Source organism: Oreochromis niloticus, linkage group LG7 (assembly GCF_001858045.2).
Source record: "Oreochromis niloticus isolate F11D_XX linkage group LG7, O_niloticus_UMD_NMBU, whole genome shotgun sequence".
NCBI lineage: Eukaryota > Metazoa > Chordata > Actinopteri > Cichliformes > Cichlidae > Oreochromis > Oreochromis niloticus.
This window is the reverse complement of record NC_031972.2, coordinates 32,535,901-32,557,835: the sequence shown is the minus strand read 5'-3', so window position 1 is coordinate 32,557,835 and position 21,935 is coordinate 32,535,901. Positions and strand designations below refer to the sequence as shown.

General features: G+C 39.2%; 1 protein-coding gene across 11 annotated transcripts in view; it reads left to right on the top strand.

Moving 5' to 3' along the window:
• Positions 1 to 18,775, top strand: part of tcf4 (transcription factor 4) — a 235,976-nt gene extending 217,201 nt beyond the window's left edge. For 6 of the 11 annotated variants that reach the window (XM_025909412.1, XM_025909408.1, XM_025909409.1 and 3 more), the window contains 5 exons: positions 546 to 684; positions 4,947 to 5,112; positions 7,938 to 8,167; positions 9,066 to 9,213; positions 11,842 to 18,775. In XM_025909412.1, the coding sequence (XP_025765197.1) occupies positions 546 to 684; positions 4,947 to 5,112; positions 7,938 to 8,167; positions 9,066 to 9,213; positions 11,842 to 11,890 (732 nt within the window). In that variant the 3' untranslated portion in view covers positions 11,891 to 18,775. Of the gene's footprint in view, positions 1 to 545; positions 685 to 4,946; positions 5,113 to 7,937; positions 8,168 to 9,065; positions 9,248 to 11,841 lie in introns of all 11 variants that reach the window. The other 5 variants (XM_025909411.1, XM_003440197.5, XM_005470488.4 and 2 more) reach the window with 3 other exon arrangements.
• Positions 18,776 to 21,935: the final 3,160 nt, after the last annotated feature.

Genomic DNA, 21,935 nt, shown 5'->3' with positions numbered 1-21,935 from the left:
CTGTTTAAAAACTACAGAGTGGTTTTTTGTTGTCCGTTGTCCTCAACCATTTGAGGTAGATGGCTGATCCTGGTTCAGTAGGAGGTCTCATCATGTTAAAAGAGTTCTTCCTTTCCACTGTTGCTAAGTGCTTGCACATAGGAAAGACTGTCTCTCTTTAATATTATAGTTGTTACCTTCCAATGTGAAGTGGCTGAAGGCAAGTGTTTTTTAAACTGGCAGTGAATAACTTAAAGTTAATTAATTAAAGTGACAGACATATATATCGTTGTTTTTAATCAAGGTCAAACTCCTTTAAATTCAGAAGGCTCATGATATCAAAACCCTACTGGTAAAGAAAACCTCCACAGAAGTGACAAAAGTTAAGACATTCTACAAAAGAACCTGGAGAACATCAGAGTAGACCAATGCTCAGATTACATCTGGACTTAGAAACTGGAAGATGCTTTGTTTTGCAGTCCTGACTGTAGACAGAATCAGAGCAGCTGTTCGTTGGCATGAAACTCTCCCTCATGCTTTTCCTCTCTCTGCTCTCTGTTCTCTAGGTGGGCTCTCACAGAGAAGACGGCGGCAGCGTGGGCGGTTTGCGTGGAGGACATTCGATGGGGGGTCAGGTGCCGGTGCCTCAGCTGCCGGTTCAGTCGGCCACCTCGCCGGACCTCAGCCAGCCTGACCCGTACCGTGGTGAGACCCTACACATTCAAAGATACATTACAAAAACGCTGCATCTGCCAGTGTCCCCAGATCAATGTTCCCTGGCTCACACTGAAGCATAAACCTGTTTCTCAACATCAAGTGTTTATATGGAAGAAAATCGCTTCGATTCAAACATATGCAGAAGAAAGAAAGAAAGTACCGGTATTCTCGATTGTGTCTTTCTTTTTACCAGATGTTTCATTTCATAAATAAGAACAATGTCCAGATAAAGAAACAAAGATGCAGTGATGGACAAACAGTACCAACATCTGCCACTGCTTTGTGTAGGCAGAGGAATCTCACATCAAGGGTTTGTTCATGTGCAAGCACAAGAAAGGAGTATTTCTGGGCCTGTATGATGATAATAAAAAAGTAAGCAAAGACAATGGGCAAACATGGTTTAAAACAATACAACGATCCAAGAAAGAGTAAAGGCAACATCTCTCAAGTAGATGATAATTAGTAGGAAGAAGGAGGAGAAGAAATTGTCTAATTAATCAACTAATCTAAAAAAAAAAGTAAACAAACAGAAGAGAAAGAGAAAATAGGAGGTCTGGAAGTCAATCCCAACACAGGACAACCAAAAAAAAGTGCAAACAGAAAATTTACAGAAGAAGAAAAAGAAACTGGAGATAAAATGGCAGAAGAGAAAACTGGGAAAACTTTACCTGGGTCAGGTTCAGAATGCTGCGAAGAATTTCATCGCCCGAGCAGGCTAAACAAATACACCGTACGTGTGATATGAATATGGAGGAGGGAAACGTGTATATGAGTGCGCTGTGTAGCAAATTAGCCCTGTGCTCAATTTTAAAGGCTGAAAATGACTCTGCTGGCAGCAAAGTTCAGCCAGCGCCGACCACAGCCAAGTGTGTAATGAGGTGAGAGGGAGAAAACACACATACACACACTCTGGCAGAAGAAGAAGAAGCTATTACTCCTTACTTCTGCATCCGTTCATAACTCATACACACACACAGGGCTGAGGGTGTGTGGAGGCTGTAAATAAAGGCTATTAAAATGGATTTGGCAGCAAGCGCACAATTATAGTGGCAGACCTGTGGCTTCCTCCTCTGTCTTCTTCTCAATTTCAAAACAATTATTAACTTTAATAGTTATGTTATATACAATATTGATGGTATATTGCGCACATACTTATGCAATATTTATGGTATTAGCTCAACAAACTGGGTAATGTTATTTCAGTGTATAACATGTGCTGATACGTGGATTTGTATATTATTAATATAATTTTAATAGTCAGTTCTCCCAAATTAAACACGGCTTTCAAACAAACATAATCCATTTGGTGCAGAGTCATCCACAGTCTTGTCCACTCAACCAAAAGGACACATTTGGAAAATAAGGACTTATGTCAGTCTTTGCAGTTGCGATTCAGAGTTTTAAACATGTCACGCATCACAAATTAATTTTAGCCATTATATATTTAAGCCATGAGGCTGCACATATAGGCCTGCAAAAAGCCAACAGAAGAGTGTAGCCTGGTTCTCTGAAGCTTACATGCAACAGCCTGTGTTCATAATGTTTCATATTCACATTTGCTATATAGTTTTACAGCCAAATACAGTTTCTGTTGTCAATAAACACAAGTATGAAACATTTACTAAAGTGCAGCCCATAAAAACTACATATTAACAGTTACAACTTAAGTGCAGAGAAACTTCAAACATGAGTTGCTGCTCTGCATTTCTAAAATCCTGATTAAATTAGGCAGTTTTGTCTAGCAAAAAAACAGCACAAGCATAAGTTACGTACAAATGCTGTACTGCAATATCACATATATTTATGTGAAATTACCACTTAGAAAGAATGTTGGAACTGACAGAATGTTTGTTTCCTCTCACACAATCATTTATGTCTATGTCAGCTGCCCTGCCGTCACCAGAACGCACCGATAATGGTCCTCTCTGTTGCTATCTAACTGATAATGATAGTAATTTCATTTCAGTTATTTTTTCAAAAAATGTATAACAACAAGTAACAACAGAAATAATTTTTGACAACATAGAATTGAATTAAACAGGAAAATCACAAATTCATGACCAAAAAGGTGTAGACTGAAGCCGTAGACTATATCCTCCCTTTTTCCAGAGAATATTCTAAACTAGAACAGTTTTTTAGCTGGATTTTACCAAAACAAAGACCAAAGAAAGTAATAAATGAAGAATAAATAATAACTAATGTTTCCAAAACAGTGATGTGAATTGGAGTAGAAGTGGAGAGCGGCACCTTATTGAGAGCTTATGGTGCAGGGCTGGCAACTGTGTTCTATAGAAAGTAGCTTTGATTTGTCCAAAACATTGCTAGATTTGTTGATAAGTACCTAAAAAACTACAGTATCAATAATAACTGCAATAATTAAAATAGATAATAGTATGAGGACACAAAAGAAGTATATACTGGGGTTTGCTACTGAATACTAGGAAATAGCTGTAAATATATAACAACTTTGGCCAAAAAAAAAAACCTCATGCTGTTCATGTAGCAGCACATTGTTCAGAATAAGAGCCTGCTGGACAAAGGACACTTTGAGGACCTTTAGTCAGTTTCAGATTTCTTTTGTGCGGTGCATTGTGCTGTAGCACTTTGTTAACACCACACAGCTTTCCAGTGTTAACACACTTCAGACTTAACCTCTGCTCACAGCTTTTGAGAACACTGAGCGGTAAAGGAAGCTAGAACACGAGGGAAGGATGTGAGTAAGACAAAAGAAACAGCCCTGAGAAGAAGCCTTAATTAACATGGAGGTGCGTCCTCGAATTTCGCGTTTGTCTCCGGCAGCATCACTTTGTGACTGCATGTTATCAATCAGCCATTCAGAAGCACAAAGTCACTTTTCACAGTTTAACGTCTATTTCGCTGCAGCTATTTATGCACAAACACACAGTCGATTGTATGTAAAGAGACACACACACACAAACACACAAACCAAACATGGCCCGTCACTCAAAGCTGCTCACAAAATGCCTCCAGTCAGGCAGACGGGGATTCAAAATGGCCGACAGTTGGCTGGCGTGTTTGTGTGTGTTTGTGTGTTAGTGTGTGAGTGTGTGTGTACGGGGTGAGGGGAACACAGTGCTCGAGTGTTTTGTGTTGACTGAGATGCTGGCAGCGTCCCAGTGACGGATCCATACAGACGTCAAATAAAGACTGCACTGTTCAGCTGAGGATAGAGACAGTCAGAGGGTAGAGAGGCTGTACGACTGCACCACGACTCTCCAGTGGCGCCATCTTGGAGGTTGACTAGAGAATTAATAGGGTTCAACCAGGACTGATGCTGCATTCATGCCGGAAGCCCGTGAACACGAGGAACACCATCTGAAATGCTAACCTGAATGAGCTGTTTTTAACGCAACAACTGAAACCGAATATAGATACAAAGTGTCAGTTTTGTTTTTTTGGTCAACATATCAGATTTTATATCGGGTTCATCAAACTGTTACATATAGTGTGCACTTTCTCATATCTCCACCTCTACTTTAATACCCATCCAGCTCTTGTTACAGTGCTCTGTAAAATATCATGTAAATGCTGTGTAATGGTTACACAGCATGTAACCATTACACTTCAAATTTATAGCAGATGCTTCTATTTAAAATTAAACATTTTATCACAAAAGCATCAGATATCGGCACAGTTTCTTACTTTTTACAAACGTTTAACGTGATGGTTTTAATCTCCACAATATACATGAATGTCAATACTTTTTAAAACTGAAAATAAACCATAAATGTCAAAATCTGGTAAAAGTATTGACTTTAAACAGGACTGTAAGTACATTTCATTTCATAGGTCCCTGTGTTTTCTTGCTTGTAATAGAAACAGCTCGTTTTCAGCAAACATTAGTCCCGTGCTGCGGTGGCACCTTCTGTTTATGTTAAAGTTAAGCATGTTAAGAGGATGGCTGATTATTAAAACAAGCCTTACACTTACTTAAACTTAAAAAAGGTGAAGAATCAGCATTTATGGGTTTAGATTATTATCCTAAAATGAGCTGTAAGTAAATAAATAAATAAAATCTTGTCAAGCAAATAGATGCTATTCCATGCAAGAAATTACCCCTAAAATTATGATTTCGTATAGCAAAGTTCACTATTCCCTTCACAAACTGGCACATTCTGGCAACCAATCATTTATTTATTCTGCCAGCTGTATACTTGTGTACGGGCTCATACGCATTTACCTGTTTGCACCTTTTAACCCCTCCCATCTTCTCATTTCTTCTCCTGCAGCTCTGTCCGGAGGCCTTCAGGGCCAGAGCACCTCCTCCGTCAGCTCGGAGATCAAGTCTGAGGACGAAGGAGACGAGAACCTCCTGCAGGACTCGAAGCCCCTGGACCCCAAGAAAGAGGACCCCGACAGCAAGGAGCTCAAATCTATTGAGAGGTCAAGATCTAGGTAACCCCGCCAACCTCTTAGGTGTTCGCTTCCATCAAAACCCTCAGCTGGGCTGGGACACGCGTTTTCCCAAAACACCTCAGTGCTCGGAGACTTCTCTGGTTCCTTGTGTCATTGATAAAGAGCAAGACAAAAATAGAGCATGCTGAAATTATAAACCACCATGTGATCAATATGGGATAAAGCAGAAGTAATAAAATGCTCAAATAGAAGGTTTCAAGGGGGAAAAAACTAGATAGATACATGAAAAATCAATGTGAAGAACTTAAATAATTGACTTCACCTAAATATGTACTTACTTTAAAGTAAGTACATATTTAAGTCACTTTTTGGAAAAGGACCACAGAGAAGAACTTAAAGCTTTGAGTGTTTTGGGAACCAGCCTCTGGACTTTGATGAAGTGACCAAGTGTGTTGAGAAGCAGCTAAATATTTCAGTAAACAACGAGACTTTGTGTACAGAGTCCGTGTTCACCTGGCATCTCCCTTTTTAACTCAGCCGCTCGTCATTTTTATAAGTTACGGCGCTGTTGAGGGAGGAGCAGAGGTTCCTGGTGGACATGCAGCTCCTGTTTGATCCCGTCAGTCTCTCCATGGTCTTGAGCCTGGTTTTAACTGTTTCTCACACACGAGAGTAGAGCCCGCAGTCAATATTCTCAAAGAAGTGTTGTCTCGCTGTGTCAGGGTCGGGAAATCAACTGCAATGAAAACACTTATGGATATTCTTGCTGTTGGCGAGAAAGCTTAATGTTTTAAAGGTGTGAAACCTACTCATTATGAATGTAAACACTTAAGCAAGCGAAATATGAAGTGATAGAAAGTGTTTGTTTTTTTTCCCGTCCTGGATGCAGTGGAGCAGCCTTCAGCCCTCCAAAGATAAACAAGCTGTTTATCGTGGTTTCTTTTCACCTGGAGGACGACTCAATCGGAAACATTTGGATCCTAAACCCAGAAATTTGTACATGATGGTGGCGGTCATGTTGATGATTATGAGGTTGATGATACTGAAGGTTTTTGAAGATGAAGATGAGGAACATAATACTTGTATTTTTTTAACTGATGCTTTTTTTTACAGGGTTTGGGAACATATTGTCATGTGATCCAGCAGTAAAGCACACATTTGTATAACTTCTTAACTAAAACTGCCATAAAAATTTAATTTTTTACCGGCAGGGGTGTGCATTCTGATTTTCTGTGCATCTTTGCAGAGGAATTGCACAGATTGCCTACTTAAAAAACTACATATATATATATCTGATTGTCTTTCTCGACATAAACTGAGCACGCTTTCTTATTATCTTCTTATAAACTCGCTCACTCTTAATTTGTCAGTAGAATGCAGCATGGCACATGATTAGCAGCAGTGAGTGACCCAGTGTCCTGAAAGGGTTCAAAGTGACAGAATACAGAAGGCAGAGATTTGTGAAAACGCCCTTTAGCCCTAAGTTGAAGTGACCAGCTTTGTATCCAGGCAACCATATGCACAACTAATCACGTGATCACATGAGTTAAAAAAAATCTGTGGTAAAAGTTGTTATTATTTCGACTGTTATTGCACCCCAGAAGATTGCCAGACACCCCCTACTTACCACACCTCTGCGTCTGGCTCCTCAGCTCATTGAGACTAGCACCTTGTGGATGTTTTCATTATATACCAAACACACTCTCCAAATTTGACAGTCTGTTTAAGCCACAGATTTTCCCATGTCTACCTGTTGTTGCGCTGTGACACATCAGAGTCACTCCCCATGTACAGTGCTGCTTGCTTTTTCAGTCCCTGAAGAGAAACTCAAACTTTATTCAGTTTGTATTTAAGATGTGAGTTTTTTCTAGCCTAACAAACCTGAGTTATAGATATTTCTCAAAGGTAAGAACGCTTAAACAATCACGAGGGCGCTAAAAGACTTGTCAGTCTCATAACCACTGCAGAGATCAAGTGGAATAAGCCAGTTTTGTTTTGCTGTTAACCACCAAATAAACTAGCTTAGCTAGTGACAGCTAGTTAGAAATATTAAAAACATTCCAGGCTTTGATATTATATACATTGTATGTATTTAGGTATTATGGATTGATTCTAGATACATAAAACATCTTGAAGACTAAAAGAGCCTTCATTGTCACTCTGCTGAAGAGATGCTGTATATTTCAACTTTGAGCAAACAGTGTTACAGTACTGTAGTATACAGTGTGTGCTGTAAAACACAAATACCTTCTGATGAGTTACCAAAAGTGATATGGAAGTAGCATGACCAGCTGATCCCAGTGCTGAGTGGGAGAACTAATCTAATTAGTGCTGCTGTGCAAACAGCAGTCTGTGTGCGTGCTGCTGAAGAAAGTCTCTCCCACCAGCACTGCATCAGATTGATTTCTATTATTACTGTGATGCAAGTGAGCCACTATTATTAGCTTTTTTATGTTTTTACCTAGTGGATTTAAGAGGGCAAGCAAAGTAAACAGAGTTCCATGTCAGCAATTTATTTCTGTTTTTTCCATGTTAGTCTTCTTTATTTCAAGCATTATCTTCAAACTGCTGCTTGATGTGACCCCACATCAAGCAGAGAATGTGTGACAAAGTAAATAAAAAACAGAGTAGCCCTTGAAACTGCCAGAATGCATCCCAGCATGGTGTCTGTTCCCAAACCCTGCTGTTGTTGTGTAACCTTGCTTCTGCAAACCTGCAGCACTCTAGGTTTGTATTAAAACGAGACAGGTATGCAAACACCACCTTCATCTTCAAATCCTCCCCCTCGCTCTCCTCTTCTCCCACCTTCATCCCCTGCTTCCTCTTCCATTTCTCGTCCTTGTTTTCATCGTTGGTCTCTGTAGCAACAATGACGATGAGGACCTGACTCCAGAGCAGAAGATGGAGAGAGAGAGGGAGCGAAGGATGGCCAACAACGCACGGGAGCGTCTTCGCGTCCGCGACATCAACGAGGCGTTCAAGGAGCTGGGCAGGATGGTCCAGCTGCACCTGAAGAGCGACAAACCTCAGACAAAGTTGCTGATCCTGCACCAGGCCGTGGCTGTCATCCTCAGTCTGGAACAGCAAGTCCGAGGTTGGTTTCAAGTGAAGCACTGCATTACAGCACGTACATTTGCCTTGTATGTATTTTAGGAAATGAAGTGGTAATAAAATATGGACATAGCTTCCGGATCTGAAAAGTGAAGCCAATGAGGAAGTGATTTAAACCTGTGTTAAAGTGTATTAGAAAACCTCCCTTCAGCTCGCTTGCTCTGTGATCTCAGTAATGACTTTCCTGATGAGTTTATGGTCTCATTGACTGTAATTTAGTTTGTATAAAGCAGATAAGAAGTTTTCATTTATTCCCGTCAAACAACCTGAAAATAAACCAATAAAATTGTCAGTGACCTTGAACCCTCTTCTTAAAAGATATAACTGCTTTTACATATATGTCTTATTCTCAACAAATAGCATGAAAAACGAACTAGAGGCCTTTTTGGAAAGAAACAGAACTGAAAACATGCTTGAAAATGGCTTGGTCTGAGGGAACTGTGTTACTTCCTGGTTTAAAAAAAAGGCAAAAGAAATGTGTTTTAAGCCGTTTACCATGATTGAATTAGGCTTCAACCAAATCCCACTTACAAATATAAGGTTTCTAAAAAAAGTGTATATACTCTTATGTTGGGTCAGTTTTGAGGTTTTCTGTCTAAAATGTTCCCTGAGATCTCCAGATGTTTCCGTCAGATAAAAGCACGATTTGATTCTGACTTTAAACCTGCAGGTTTAGGTGATAACACATATACATGTAGTCTCCCAGGGTCTCCAGGAGAGGGCAGTAGCAGCACCTGTTGATTGTGTTCTTCTAGACCGTAGTTGTGGGTTCTTGCCATCAGTCTGTGGGGATCGATGAATCCAGCCGAAGGAGAAACCTCACTGAGTAACGGACATAAGAGAAAGCACCTGAAAACCATTCTCTGTCTCCTTCTGTCCAGAGCGAAACCTGAACCCAAAGGCGGCCTGTCTGAAGCGCCGCGAGGAGGAGAAGGTCACCGTGACATCAGACGGGACTCCCCTCTCACTGGCCGCAGCGCACCACTCCGCCGCCGCCATGGGTGATGGGCCGAACCCCATGGGACAAATGTAAAACGCAGCAACATCTCCTCCCCCCTGAATGGTCAGAAGATTTCACTTATAAACTAATCTGCTGTTGTACCTTTAACTCAAACCAGAGAATCAGTCATTCAAAAAAACAGTGCAAAAATATAATTGAAAGAATCTCATCACAAATCACAAGCAGAAAAAACATGCATGCAGTGACGATAATTTAAGCTCAGTAGTGTGAAGTCAATTCTTGTGTTTTGGCTTTTAGTTAATAAATTGGACGTTTCTGTTTGTAGGGCTGTCTCCACGCATGGCAAGTTATAATTTGTTCATCACATGCCTGCCATTCCTTCATGTGCTGTCTGTGTACTTTTTAACTATTTCAAGCATTACAATACAACATGAGAAATCTCTTTGTCCTCACACCACAACTAGAAATATAACATTATTTTTAATGGGATCGATACAGTGAACTGGTCAACAATAAGATCGCCATTTAAGATCTCCTGGTTTCCCAGAATAAAAGCTATAAAATCTAATATGTCCACACTGAATCATTACTTATACTGGATTATTAGCAAAATTCTTTATTTGTTGAAATTCTGCTGTGTTTGGGAATTTATGTTTAAGGCTACACCCAAACAGTAAGTTTATTCTGTGTGTGCAGTAAGGAATAGAGCTGAGTCAGGACCACTATAGTTCCATCTCCAGTCATTTATTTTTGATGGCATGGCTGTGCTCTGGGACTATGCCACCCTTATGTCTGCATACACATAAACCTGGAGGTAGGAAAAGCAGATCACAGCACAATAATTTAGTCAGATCCAGCATGAAAAGAGGAGCTGGGTTGCAAAGTGGCTTGTAGATCTGCATTATCTGTGTGGGTAGGCTAACACAGCGTAAATAGAATGACCTTTATGATATTTGCTTATTGGGCATGTTTGAAGGGTATGAGCTGATGTGGGCTGCTAGGAATGTGGCTGAGTGTGATTACTCGATTTTATGAGCTTGAATTTAAAAACAAAATAATCAGGCTGAGATTGAAATAAATTGGTTCCTGAACTGCACTCACATATTTTTTATATTTTGGTTTTTATATTATTAATTTTCAGATGGCAAAAAGCAGAATTGTTGTTTAAAAGGTTACAACTTACACAGACAGCATGTGAATCAAATGTCCCATTATTTGACTGAATTTGAAGAACAGAGCATATTTAGGCTGACTAAAAACAGAAGCCAAGCACATGAGAGAGTTTCTGTCTGGTCTGGGTACACATTAACAACAGATTGGCAGTAAGTGCGATTTTTAATGTGTGATTGTGTGTTTGTCACTGTTTTTGAATTGAACTTGTGTTGTACAGTCAGATTGCTTTTGTGTTTGCATGTATTAATGTGTAAGTGAGCTTCTTTACTGATGTTCTGTAGCCTTGAAGTAGTAAAGGTGTTTGATGAGGAGGAGGCGTCACCAAAGACAAAACCACAGTTTCTCTGCAAAGAATTTGCAGTGAAGGGAATAAAATAACACCTTCACTGAATTATTTATACGCTTCACCTTCTTAGCACAATCATGACTCTGGTAACTTTAAGTGGGATGAACCAGATGCACCAAAACGTTTATGTGTGTTATTGTCAGTGTATAGTATCTATCGGTGAATATAGTAGGCTAACAATACTTGCATGAATATATTAATATCTGACTTTCTCCTTGTTTTATATTTCTGATCATTAACTATGAGTTGAGCTCCTTTGGCCTCTGTTTATTCCCAGTAAATAAATTCTGTAAAATAAATTTATAATAACATATTTATGAACTGGAAACTTGTTTCTATTAATTAAACTCTGACATCCAGAAGTCAGTGTATGAATTCGAGAAAAACTCCCCTCTTTGAGTGACATCTATAAGTTTTCAAACATTTGTCGCTGCTCGCCAATAACTAAGAGCCATGGAAATTGACTTGCTATTGTCATTCAGATTCAGATAGGCTCAGGAAAAAATGCACAAAAGCTATCTGGCAAAAAGCTTTTCCCATAGAATCAAATACTGCTGTTCTCTCCAGTATTGCTACTACTGCTGGATTATGCACATTGCTTCCATTAGCACCTGTGCCTTGAAGCAGCAGCAATATTGCAACACAACAGTTGCCCTTAAGAGAGTGATCTGAGAGGTCTGCATTAGGAGGTTTGAGAGGAGGTGGATAAATTTGTCAGTCAGGAGGATAAAGTTCACATTTTATGCACATTCATTTCCGTTTGAACTGCTTTTTACTTTCGCTTTCGCTTACTGCTTAGTAGACATCAAAATTACCTGGTTAGGTTAATAAAAATTCAACTTTCAGAGCATTAACCCTTCGCACTGAAAGATTGCACTTTGGCATTGGCCTTAGTAATACACAGTATGTGTTGGGAGTCATCCCAGTCTCACTAGTACCATCAGTTTGTTGCATCACGGTACCACTGCACCTTATGCATAGCTTTGAGGTTGCAGCAGCTTTGACAAAACTGCAGTATTTGACATCCTGGGAATTAAAAATTCTGGCTGGTCCAGAATGAATCATATTAGTCATAATCATCAAAACATGTACTTTTACTAAAAGTAGTATTCTCTGGTCTTTCCTCTGATATCAGTATCGGCTTATTTGTCTGTTTTTTCCTTTATTGTCTCTCCAGGTCCAAGGTGCCAGAGTTCATCAAGATGATGAGTGACCACTTCCTCTGAAGGCATTTCCATGACAACCTGGCAATCGATCAAAACTGTTGTTGCTTCAGCCTGACCAATCAGTTTCTCTGGAACCCCAACCTGACCAATCAGATCAGCCTTTTTCTCTCCTCTCGTCTGTCGTCTCTGACCCTCCTCTCTGTCATCGTCTCCTTCTTCTATCAAGAACACAAACTGCAGAGTCACGTTAGTTGCTTTCGTCACTTTGCATCTCCAGCTGAAGTGAACTGGATGCTTCTTTGCGGAAACCTAAAAAAATGGCCGCTGTGACATGGCTGCTATGAAGCGGCAGCTTTTGACACAAAGTGACACCAATGGACAAGTCTTTGGAATCACACCATCGAAGAAACTTCTTCTTGTGCTACATGTTTTATCAGCATTCCCAGTTTTAAAGAACAAAAGGGTTCTATATAAATATATATATAGTATATATATATATATATATATATAATTATATATATATATGAGAAAAGGAAAAAATAATAAAACATTTATACTGCACGCGGGCAGTGAGGAGGGAAGGGGTTGGGGAGGGATGTTCAGAATGACACAAAACATATCACAAAGTGTTTAAAGAGATTTTTTGTAACAAAAGCAACATTGCGCAGCTGTTGTTGAATGCAGCTCCAGCGCATCTCTGACTGAATGGCAATCTAACGCCACACTGTGGATGAAGCTGTGCCTGATCTCCTCTTGGATGCAAACCAGTCAGATAGATACACACGGAGAAACAAAGGAAACAAAACTAAGAAATGAACACAGGCTGCAAACTCAGACACAAACAGTAAGCAAATTTCCAACTATAAATCAAAATGAAGAAAACATTAGGACACCAAATGTGTTGCAATCATGCAGCTTTTCAAAGGTGCTTGAATTGCTGACGGATTTGAATGAAAACTTTTGCCAATGCTTGACTATCAGAGGCATCTAGAAAGAAGCAGGGCCAACAAGAAGTGACGACTTCTTCCCTTTCTAATGCATTCCCTTACAAAGTGCAAATATTTGCATTGTCAGTGTAAAAGAACCTGAACATTAGTGCTCCTTGCTGGTGCACACATTGAGTTTTTGGAGACTGCAAACTTGTGTAAAGTTATTGTGTGAACACAAATCCAAAAGCCAGGATATTTGTACCCAAATGACCCGTGTGTATCTACTGGGAGGAAGAGAGTTCTTAAGGGAATCAATCACTGAATCAGTCAATCAGCGAGTGACTCCAGAGGGACTGGGGAATATTGATGAATTACAATGGATAGACAGAAAAGAAAAATGATGCAGAAATAGGAAAACTGTACTGTTAAATGCGGCAGGAAGGAAAGGCTTTCATGGCATCCTCGTTTTAGATTGTTGTTGTGGGTTCAAATTACAGAAAGAGCTGTAGAGCAAACATCCTGAATCAGTCTTTTGTCAGTTATCCAATGACAAAGTTTGAGAGTGGTATCCAGACTGTTACTGAAATCGAAGGATTGCTGAACAGATGGTTGAGGGGACGGACAGATGACAGGAAAGATTTTTCAATTGACGAAGTGGGTTAGAGCTGGCCTGATCACTGGAGTGAATTCTATTCCATGATTAGCACATTCCCTGAAGGCCTGAACTCTGAGAGTTGGTATGAAGGGGATTAAAAGCTAGAGGGAGAGAAAAGGAAAAGCAGAGAATCCACTGGTTTCAATGACTAATGACGCTGCAGGGGAAGTAAGGGAACAGTCATCAGGGCAAGGGGTGTGTAATTCCTTTCAAGGGTGCAAGCAGCAGTTGTGAAACCATTCCTGTGTTTGAGTCATTTGATTCCCTCATTTCCTGATTGATCTTAGCCCTAAATATCTAACCCAGCCTCCAAATTCAGAGAGCTTGGGTAGGGGGGACTTTCCAATTGACACTTGCTGGCTGGGGACAACTCTGTGGCCTTGTGTTCATTTTGGCCTTTCGTCCATAGGCAAAAGTAGTTTTCACAACTTACCTTTTACTATAAGGATAAAGAAGAAACTATTTGCAGTGCTGATGTGGCAGATAGGGAAAGCAGAGGTTTTGTGGCTTGTGACGTTAGTGCTTCCAATTGGCGTTTAGGGGTAGCCTGTTGGTTTGGCATGCCCTTGACAGTGCTTCAGTTGTGGATGTTATCTTTTAAACAGTGTGGATGGGGTTGGGGGAGGGAGGGGGGGATGACAATGAAAAATTGAGATGTTTTGCCAGACTTGGTGTTACATTGATGACTGCCAGCATTTTGAATAGCTTTTAGATTAGATCAGGAGGCCTGTTTGAAACAATGACCACCCAGATTCCCGGACTGGACCGGGGGAAACTGCACACCGAAGTAGCAGTTTTAGCACCTGGTCATGTTCCAACATAACAACTCTGTCACAGCACAGTTGGTGCTTCTGCACCAGAGAAACAAATATGAGCCGACTCTGGCTTGTGTCTGTAACTACCAGAATGAGGAAGGTTTCAGGTTTTACCGGTTTTATCTTTAGCATTAGCTACAATTAGCTGCCCTTAACAGCTTTGAGGCTGTTAAGGGCAGCTAATTGCCGCTAATTCCAGTTTGAAAGTCCAACTGATAATATGTTACTTTACTCTTTACTCAAAGTGTGTTCAGTTCTATGCCATGTTTCTTGATTTGATAGTAGTAGATGATAAAAGGAACAGGAGCAGGAAAAATCATGATGTCGGAGGTTATGACCACTCAAGTGAGAATTGGAATTAGTAGATAAATCAAGGCTACTGATAATATCTGCAAGAATTGTGGCGTAAGTCTGGAAGTCCCCCCTTCACACCAGTTTGAACCACGGTTTGAACCCCTCTATGTCCGGGCCTATGTTTAATCCCCAGTCCCAGTGCTCTGCTGACCCTAGCCTTATGAGCCCTGAACTAGAGTCTATAGCCCCTCTTCCCAGCCTCTTGCCCCACTTAAGCGGTCCCACAGATGCAATTTGAACATTCACACTTCTACCAATGTGCCTTTTTAGAGTTCATATCATTCGAGTTGCCAGAGGAGGACATTTACCTGGTCTTTTAATAGGATGCAAGCTTAGGGAAACCTGTTCTTAGTCGTTAGGTTCTATGCAGTCAGGTTTTTTACCAGACCTGGGAATTTGAAAAAAGCTAAAAAGGAAAAAAAAAAAGTATTTTTTGGATAAAAAAAAAACTAAACTGTATTTAATGTACTGTACGCTTATATGTAAGTAGACAGCGTGTTCTGGCTTCAAGCCAATGGGACAGATGCTTGATTTAGCAAGACTACCCCCCATCCCAGTCCTCCCCATCCCCCAACTCCAGCCCCACTTTCCTGTTCCGAGCCCCAACCCTGTTTCCACGGTGAACAACGCGTCTCTTCTTGTATTATAGCTTATCAGCTTTTTATCAATATTTGATCGGCTTGTCCATGAGCCAATGTAGTCTTCAGTACAAAGTGTGTGGTTGTATGTTGTAAAACTAATTTTCTTTTTTGTTCCCCCTCCCTCTCTCTTTCTCTCTCTTGCTCTCTTTTATAAGAAGAATCTTTTCTCTTATTACTTTTTTTGTCTGTTCTGGTTTACATGTCTATTACAGAAAATGTAAAAAACAAAACAAAAAAAAAGACAAACACAAAAAAAACACAATTCGCTATCCGGCAGCATTGTTAACTGTCGGTGGTCATTTTGACGCGGTTAAAATTCTACCCAATCAACAGGAAGGCACGGAAACTGGAAAAGAATCTATTTGAATAAATCAATCTATATATAAATGTACAAAAAAATATATACAATATATAACGAGGGTGCCGTTTTCTGTTATTTTTTTAATTTTCCGTTGCAAAGGGAGTATTTGCTTGGCAAGGAGTTCTTTTCTCAAAGACTGAACTGGCGGAAGTTGGCGAGGCCCCTCAGTGTTATAAATTTTCAACTGACTTCGTTGTATTCTCCGTTGTTGCCACCCTCTGACTAGTACGGCACCCTGCGCAGGACAAAATGGGACCGGAGTTCCATCAGCTCCATTCACTGCTATCTATCCAAGGCAACAACAACACACAGACATTTGTAAATTGTATGCAACAAAATGGCAAACTTTACCATTATTTTGAAATTGTGTATGTAAAAGTTATATTTTTACATGTAGACTGTTGTTATTTTGTGTTTTAGAAATATGTTGTATTGGTTTTTTTCTTTTGTTAAAAGATGAAAAAGTAAAATTCAGTGTGTGTTGAAAAAATGTGTCACATTGAAAATGTAGTGAGGTCAAAAGTTCAGAAATCAGTTTTTTTAATTATTATTTTTCAATATTATGTTTATATCTGTGGGGGGCATTTTGAGGGTTAGAGGGAGGAATCAGAAATCATGAAAGGGATATGACATTAATTCTCCATGCCTCATGACATTACATTTTTAATTGTATTTTTTCGCAGAGATGTGTGTAAATAGCCATCAGCCATTTTCTGTGGGGTGAAGATTTGCCAGTGAGACACGATGATCATGATGATGAACTTGTTTTGATTTTTTAGTGCGGTCGTATTCGTCCGGTTACAGTAGCCAGGTGCCAAGTTTTTGTTTCGATCAGTGGTGCTCTGTACTGTTTGTGGTTTTGGTTGGCAACATCTGAAGTGTAACTCAAACTGTCGTCTCCGCTTGCATCAAGCATCACTTGTACCAGAGCCGATGTTAGTCATTTGTTTTGCGCGATTTAAGAAATTTGTTTTAAATTTCTTTAAAAAAAATAATAATTCAAATTTTTTGCAATAACAAAGAAATTGAAAATCTGAAACATAAGCGATGATGAAATCTTGACTGAGGTACCCAAAGAGTGTTCACAATTTGCATTGATTTTGTCGCCAGGTTGCGAGCCAGCTCTGACTGCTGTGCATGTATTTTCCTTATGATGGCATATAAATGTGGATGAAAAAAAAGATCCTTAACACCTGATTCAAGATTAATGGGAACATTTTGTTTGGAGATTAGAGCTTTGCTAAAGCTCTGGTTACACAGGACTAAAGACTGGCTGGCAATTCCCTGGCAACCACAGATCACTAAGAAAAAAATGTGTATTCCCCAACCAGTTGAGAGTGGTTGCTCAAGAGTTCTTGCATTTGCTAGGGAAAACTGTTTGCAAAGAGCTTTATGGTGTTGCACTGAAAACCTCCTTGTGATTGCGTTGGTTGCTAGCAGAATACAACGGTAGTTGTAGTTTACATGGCAATGTGGACTCACCAGCTACTTGCCAAATGGTAGTAAAACTGTGGAAAGTGCAATGCAAACAACAGCTATGTGAATTTAAAGTAAAAGTTGAGCATTTTGGAAAAATAATGTTGGCTGCAGAGGTTAAGCATAACTTTTCCAAGTTTCACTATGATTTGTCCACATCGTCCATGCAAATTGCAGACAACCATGGCAATCTATTCAGGTCAGTTGAATTTTATTTATATAGCACCAAATCACAACAACAGTTGAGTCAAGGCACTGTAGCGACTGAAGCAATCATAAGGAGGTTTTTTTGTATAGCGCCCTCTTTGCGATCAATTGTAATTAACAGCTGTCAGCAACCACTTTGCTTATCGACCAGAGGTTGCCAGGTTGCCAACCGGACTTTGAGGCCAGTCTGACTGAGGCCTAATATAAAGAAGCAGGTCATCAGCAAATAATCGTATCAGCTATTTCCCCAAAAAGAACTCAGATGATGTGCAAGGCAGTTTCAGTCATTTGTTTCTAGTGTTTGCCATTGAAATTGAGCCTTTTTGTCAGCAGGAAAAGCTACTTAGAATTGGACCTAGGTTAAACACAAGGATTGAATCTGTCAGTGCAAGTGCTACATGTATTTTTTAAGTAATGTTATTTTTGCGATGCTTCATTTCATATTTTCTCTTTGTTATATAATCAAGTCATCTCCAGAATTACAGTACCTTCATTTTTTGTTACCCCTGGTGTTCTTATTAGCCAAAATGTTAACATTTTTGTTTCTTTTTCCTCCTTGTTGTACATACACACCTCATTTCTCTTTTTCAGTGACTGTGCCATGAGCTTTGTAATCTGTTACTCTGTACCAGTTTTACTGCAATAATGAGTTGAATTCAAAATGGCCACTCCTGTCCTTTGTTTTTCCAGGAAACGTTTTTCTATTTTCTCACAACTCTAAGGCTAAGTGAGCATTTGGGTACATTCCACAGATGAGCACTTGCCAAGATCAGTAGCACAATAAAGTTGGTATATTTGTATCATAGAAAAATGCAGTTTCAAAAGATTTAAAAAAAATATACTCAACATTTTTCCAGACGACTTCCTGCATAACTTATCATAAATGGAAATAACAAATGAACAATCAGTTTTTCCACTGCCAGAAAGAGTGCATTTAAAATTCCTCACAATATTTATGATAATTTCTTTATGCTGTCTTATCAGTTTCATATTCATAAATCAGTGTAGTTGTCTTACTAAACCCACACTAGTATTTTAGCTGTTTTGTGTTGTGCTGATGAAGGCACATAAAGGTTATTTCACATTTCAAAAGGGCCTATATGAAGAAAAAGAGCACACAGCCAAGAGATTTTCTAATTTCTGAGACAATCTGAAGTAAATCTCTTTTAGACAGCGATAGTTTAGTGTTCAGTGCTATGAGAAGAAAATCAAAAAATTTCTGTCAATTCCAGATTATTTGCTCATAGTTGAAATCACTGATGTTAAGTGCCAGCTAACCATTCCTAGCACACATTTTCACCCATATCCAGTAAGAAGATGGTTATCGGTTTTATCTTTGTGCATCCAAAGTGTTACCAGGTGTATGATAGTTATTGTATTTGTACAATAAGTTAGCTCTTTGTACAATGTACAATCAATAATTCTAAAAACCCCTAAATGTATGATCATTTTGATGTCATAGTGTCATCATCTTTTTTTCCATAAGAGTAAAATGTTACAGAACTAATTTGGAAACAGTCTGATTATTTATCTCCAGCAGTCATCACTCAGAGCTTTTTCGTATGTCACAAGTTACTTTTGTTGAACACAGCTGTCCTCAAGTTGTATTCGATAAGGTTTATGGTACAAAATTACTTTGCTTATGTGCCAGGATGCTGAGTATGTCCTGCAACCTAAAAAAAAAAAAAGCAATCCAGTGCATTTGTTACCATGAATAATGAACTACAGCTTTAAACATCTTTATAATTCATAGACACTCAAATTACATTTTGGGGGGTTTTAATGTGTGGAAGTTACCCTCTGAAATAAAGTAATTGTGTAGTGTTAAAATTATACATGCTTACAGAGTTTTGGCTACAGAAGAACTTTCTAACCTAGCTTAGCATAAAGAATAGAGTAGCACCATCAAAACTTACACATTCAACCATTTTAAAGTTAGCTAGCTGTCTGGTTACAATTACAGCTGAGTCAACCGAGTGTTTGCTGACAGCAGTCATGACCTCGCTCAAACCTGATGACCTCACTAAACGGACAGGACTTTTGACAAGCTGTATACAGCAGCTGCAGGTCAACAAACAGCTCTTAATGCTAACTACTGCAGAAACCACAATGTCCTAATTTAACATTCCTATTGCTACACCTGCCTAATAAACACAACACACCCAATGCTGAATACATATTGAACATTATATGTGGGTGTCAGATAGTGCCATACATTTACCACCAAGCATGTGGAGAAATGGTGAAATATGCATTTAGAAAGAGCTTGGGGTTTATTGATAACTAACTCAGACCACACTTATGTTTGCAATTCTCCACCAAAAACTTTGGAAACATTTCCATTACATTGGAAATGAGTATAATAGACCTTCAATACACCTCTTCGTTTGGTGGTAAATTCAGTTCAGTTCAATTCAACTCAATTTTATTTATACAGCACCAAATCACAACAACAAGGCGCTTTATATTGTAAGGCAGACCCTACAATAATACATACAGAGAAAAACCCAACAATCATATGGCCCCCTTTGAGCAAGCACTTTGGCGACAGTGGGAAGGAAAAACTCCCTTTTAACAGGAAGAAACCTCCGGCAGAACCAGGCTCAGGGAGGGGAGGGGCCATCTGCTGCGACCGGTTGGGGTGAGGAAAGCATTAATTTGATTTCCAATGGACTTCTGGGATATACATAGCTCAATCTGATTTTTGATTAAAATGTAATTTCTTTGGGTCAAAATAGAATAACTAGTACAGCTGCCTCCACATTCCTATTCCAACCTATAAATGCTCCACTCACACACAGCCCTATAGATTATTGATGACCCCTTAGCAACCTCTGGTCACTAAGGAAAAATGTGTATTCACCAACGGGTTGGTGAGTGGCTCCCGAAACCTCCTTGTAATTGCTATGGTGGCTAACAGATTGTTAATCACCTGTAGTTACAAAGTAAAAATTGCACCTTACTGCCACAACCAACATCTTTCAAAAGGTGAACCTTTATTTCAAACTTTTTTATAAACGTTATCTGTTTACAGGTTGTGTCTCTACCACTCGGTGAGCAGTTGCCAAGTGTGTGCAGGCAAGTCAGCTTTTTCCAAGCAAACTAAAGGTGACTGTGGCAATCTGCTAGCGACCAAAGCAACCACAGGTGAGGTCAAAAAGAGGGTGCAGCACCCTCTTTGAGACCACACCTGTCAGCAACCACTCGCCAACAAATTTTCCCTTGCAACCTGAGGTTCCCAAGCAGTCACGGTCTGGTATCTCGGCCTGGGTGAAATCTAAGGGATGATTTAAGGGTCTGAAACCAAGATATACTTTTTTGGACCCAAAACACAGATTTTATGTATCACGGAGCATATATTATAAATGGGAACTGTTTATGTGACACGCAGTATACTTTGCGTTGTAGTTTTCAGCAGTACAAACAAGCACATACAATGTTTCACATTCACCTACTTGCTCAGTGGATCATGTTTTTCAGTATTACTATAAGTAAAGACGAATATAAACGAACTTTGGTTTTATGTTTTTTCTTGTTGTACTTCAGTGACGAGGCAGAGAAGATAAACTAAATTCATAAAGCATAATTGCCCTTTTGCCAGTGCTTGGCTTTTTTCCCCAGCGTCTTTTGTCTTTTTCTGTCAAGCAGATTAAGTGCATCCTGTAATAGAGGTAAACTTTAAGCTAAATTATTTATAAATTGGAATATATTTCTGGAGGGACAAATCTTTTATACCTAAAAAACTGAAAAGTAAATGTTCTCAAGCCAGTTACTAAAAAAAAAAAGAGTTTACATCATCCATTCAAGTGTAAGGAAGGTTTTACTGAAACAGGTTTCTTTTTTTGAAGATGTGACATTAGTGGCATCGGTGAGGTATGTCCTTTCACAGCAAGAAACAAAAATGTAAAAAACATGAAAACACAGCAGTCACGTTTCTTTCCTGCAAGATAAAGAAATGTAAGAGGTAAAGTGCCTGGAGTCTGTCTTTGATTGCACTTTCTGGTGTTTCTTTCATCTTTTCTTGTCTGCTTATTTTCTCTCCCTCTTGATGTTGTTACACTTACTGTGCATGTTGTTTTTATTCCAGATCAGTGGAGATTTGGGGGAATGGGTTTTGATGTCTGTGCTGAGGGTTTTATTCTCCTCCATACAAACCTGACAGTCCTGCCTGCTGGTTCTCATCTTGTAATGATTCAATGAGGATCATGTTCACGACCGTTCTGTAGCAATAAATGTGCAATTTTGATAACACGGTGCTTTCAAAGCTTTTTGCTTTTTTTCTTCATAGTTTGGAAGCTGTATGACATGCAGCTGACAGCTCATACATGTTAAACAAGCCATTGTACATTTGTACATACAAATATACTGCTTTGCTTCTCTTCCACAGTTACCTGTAGTCGTAAAGTAAGACTAGTATACTGATTTACAATGAAAAACACTAGTTTCATATCAGTCACCCGTTCCTTCTATAGATATTTTGCTACTATGAAAGCATTATTGTCACCATGACAGTAGCTTTCCTTTTGATGAACATTTTAATGTGATTTTATATTTGTTGATTGCACAATGTAAACTTAAATGAACAAATCACTACAAATTATAATAAAATACTAGCACATAGAGTTCCCAGTTCTAATCTGTTATTTTAATAACAATAATGGGTTGTT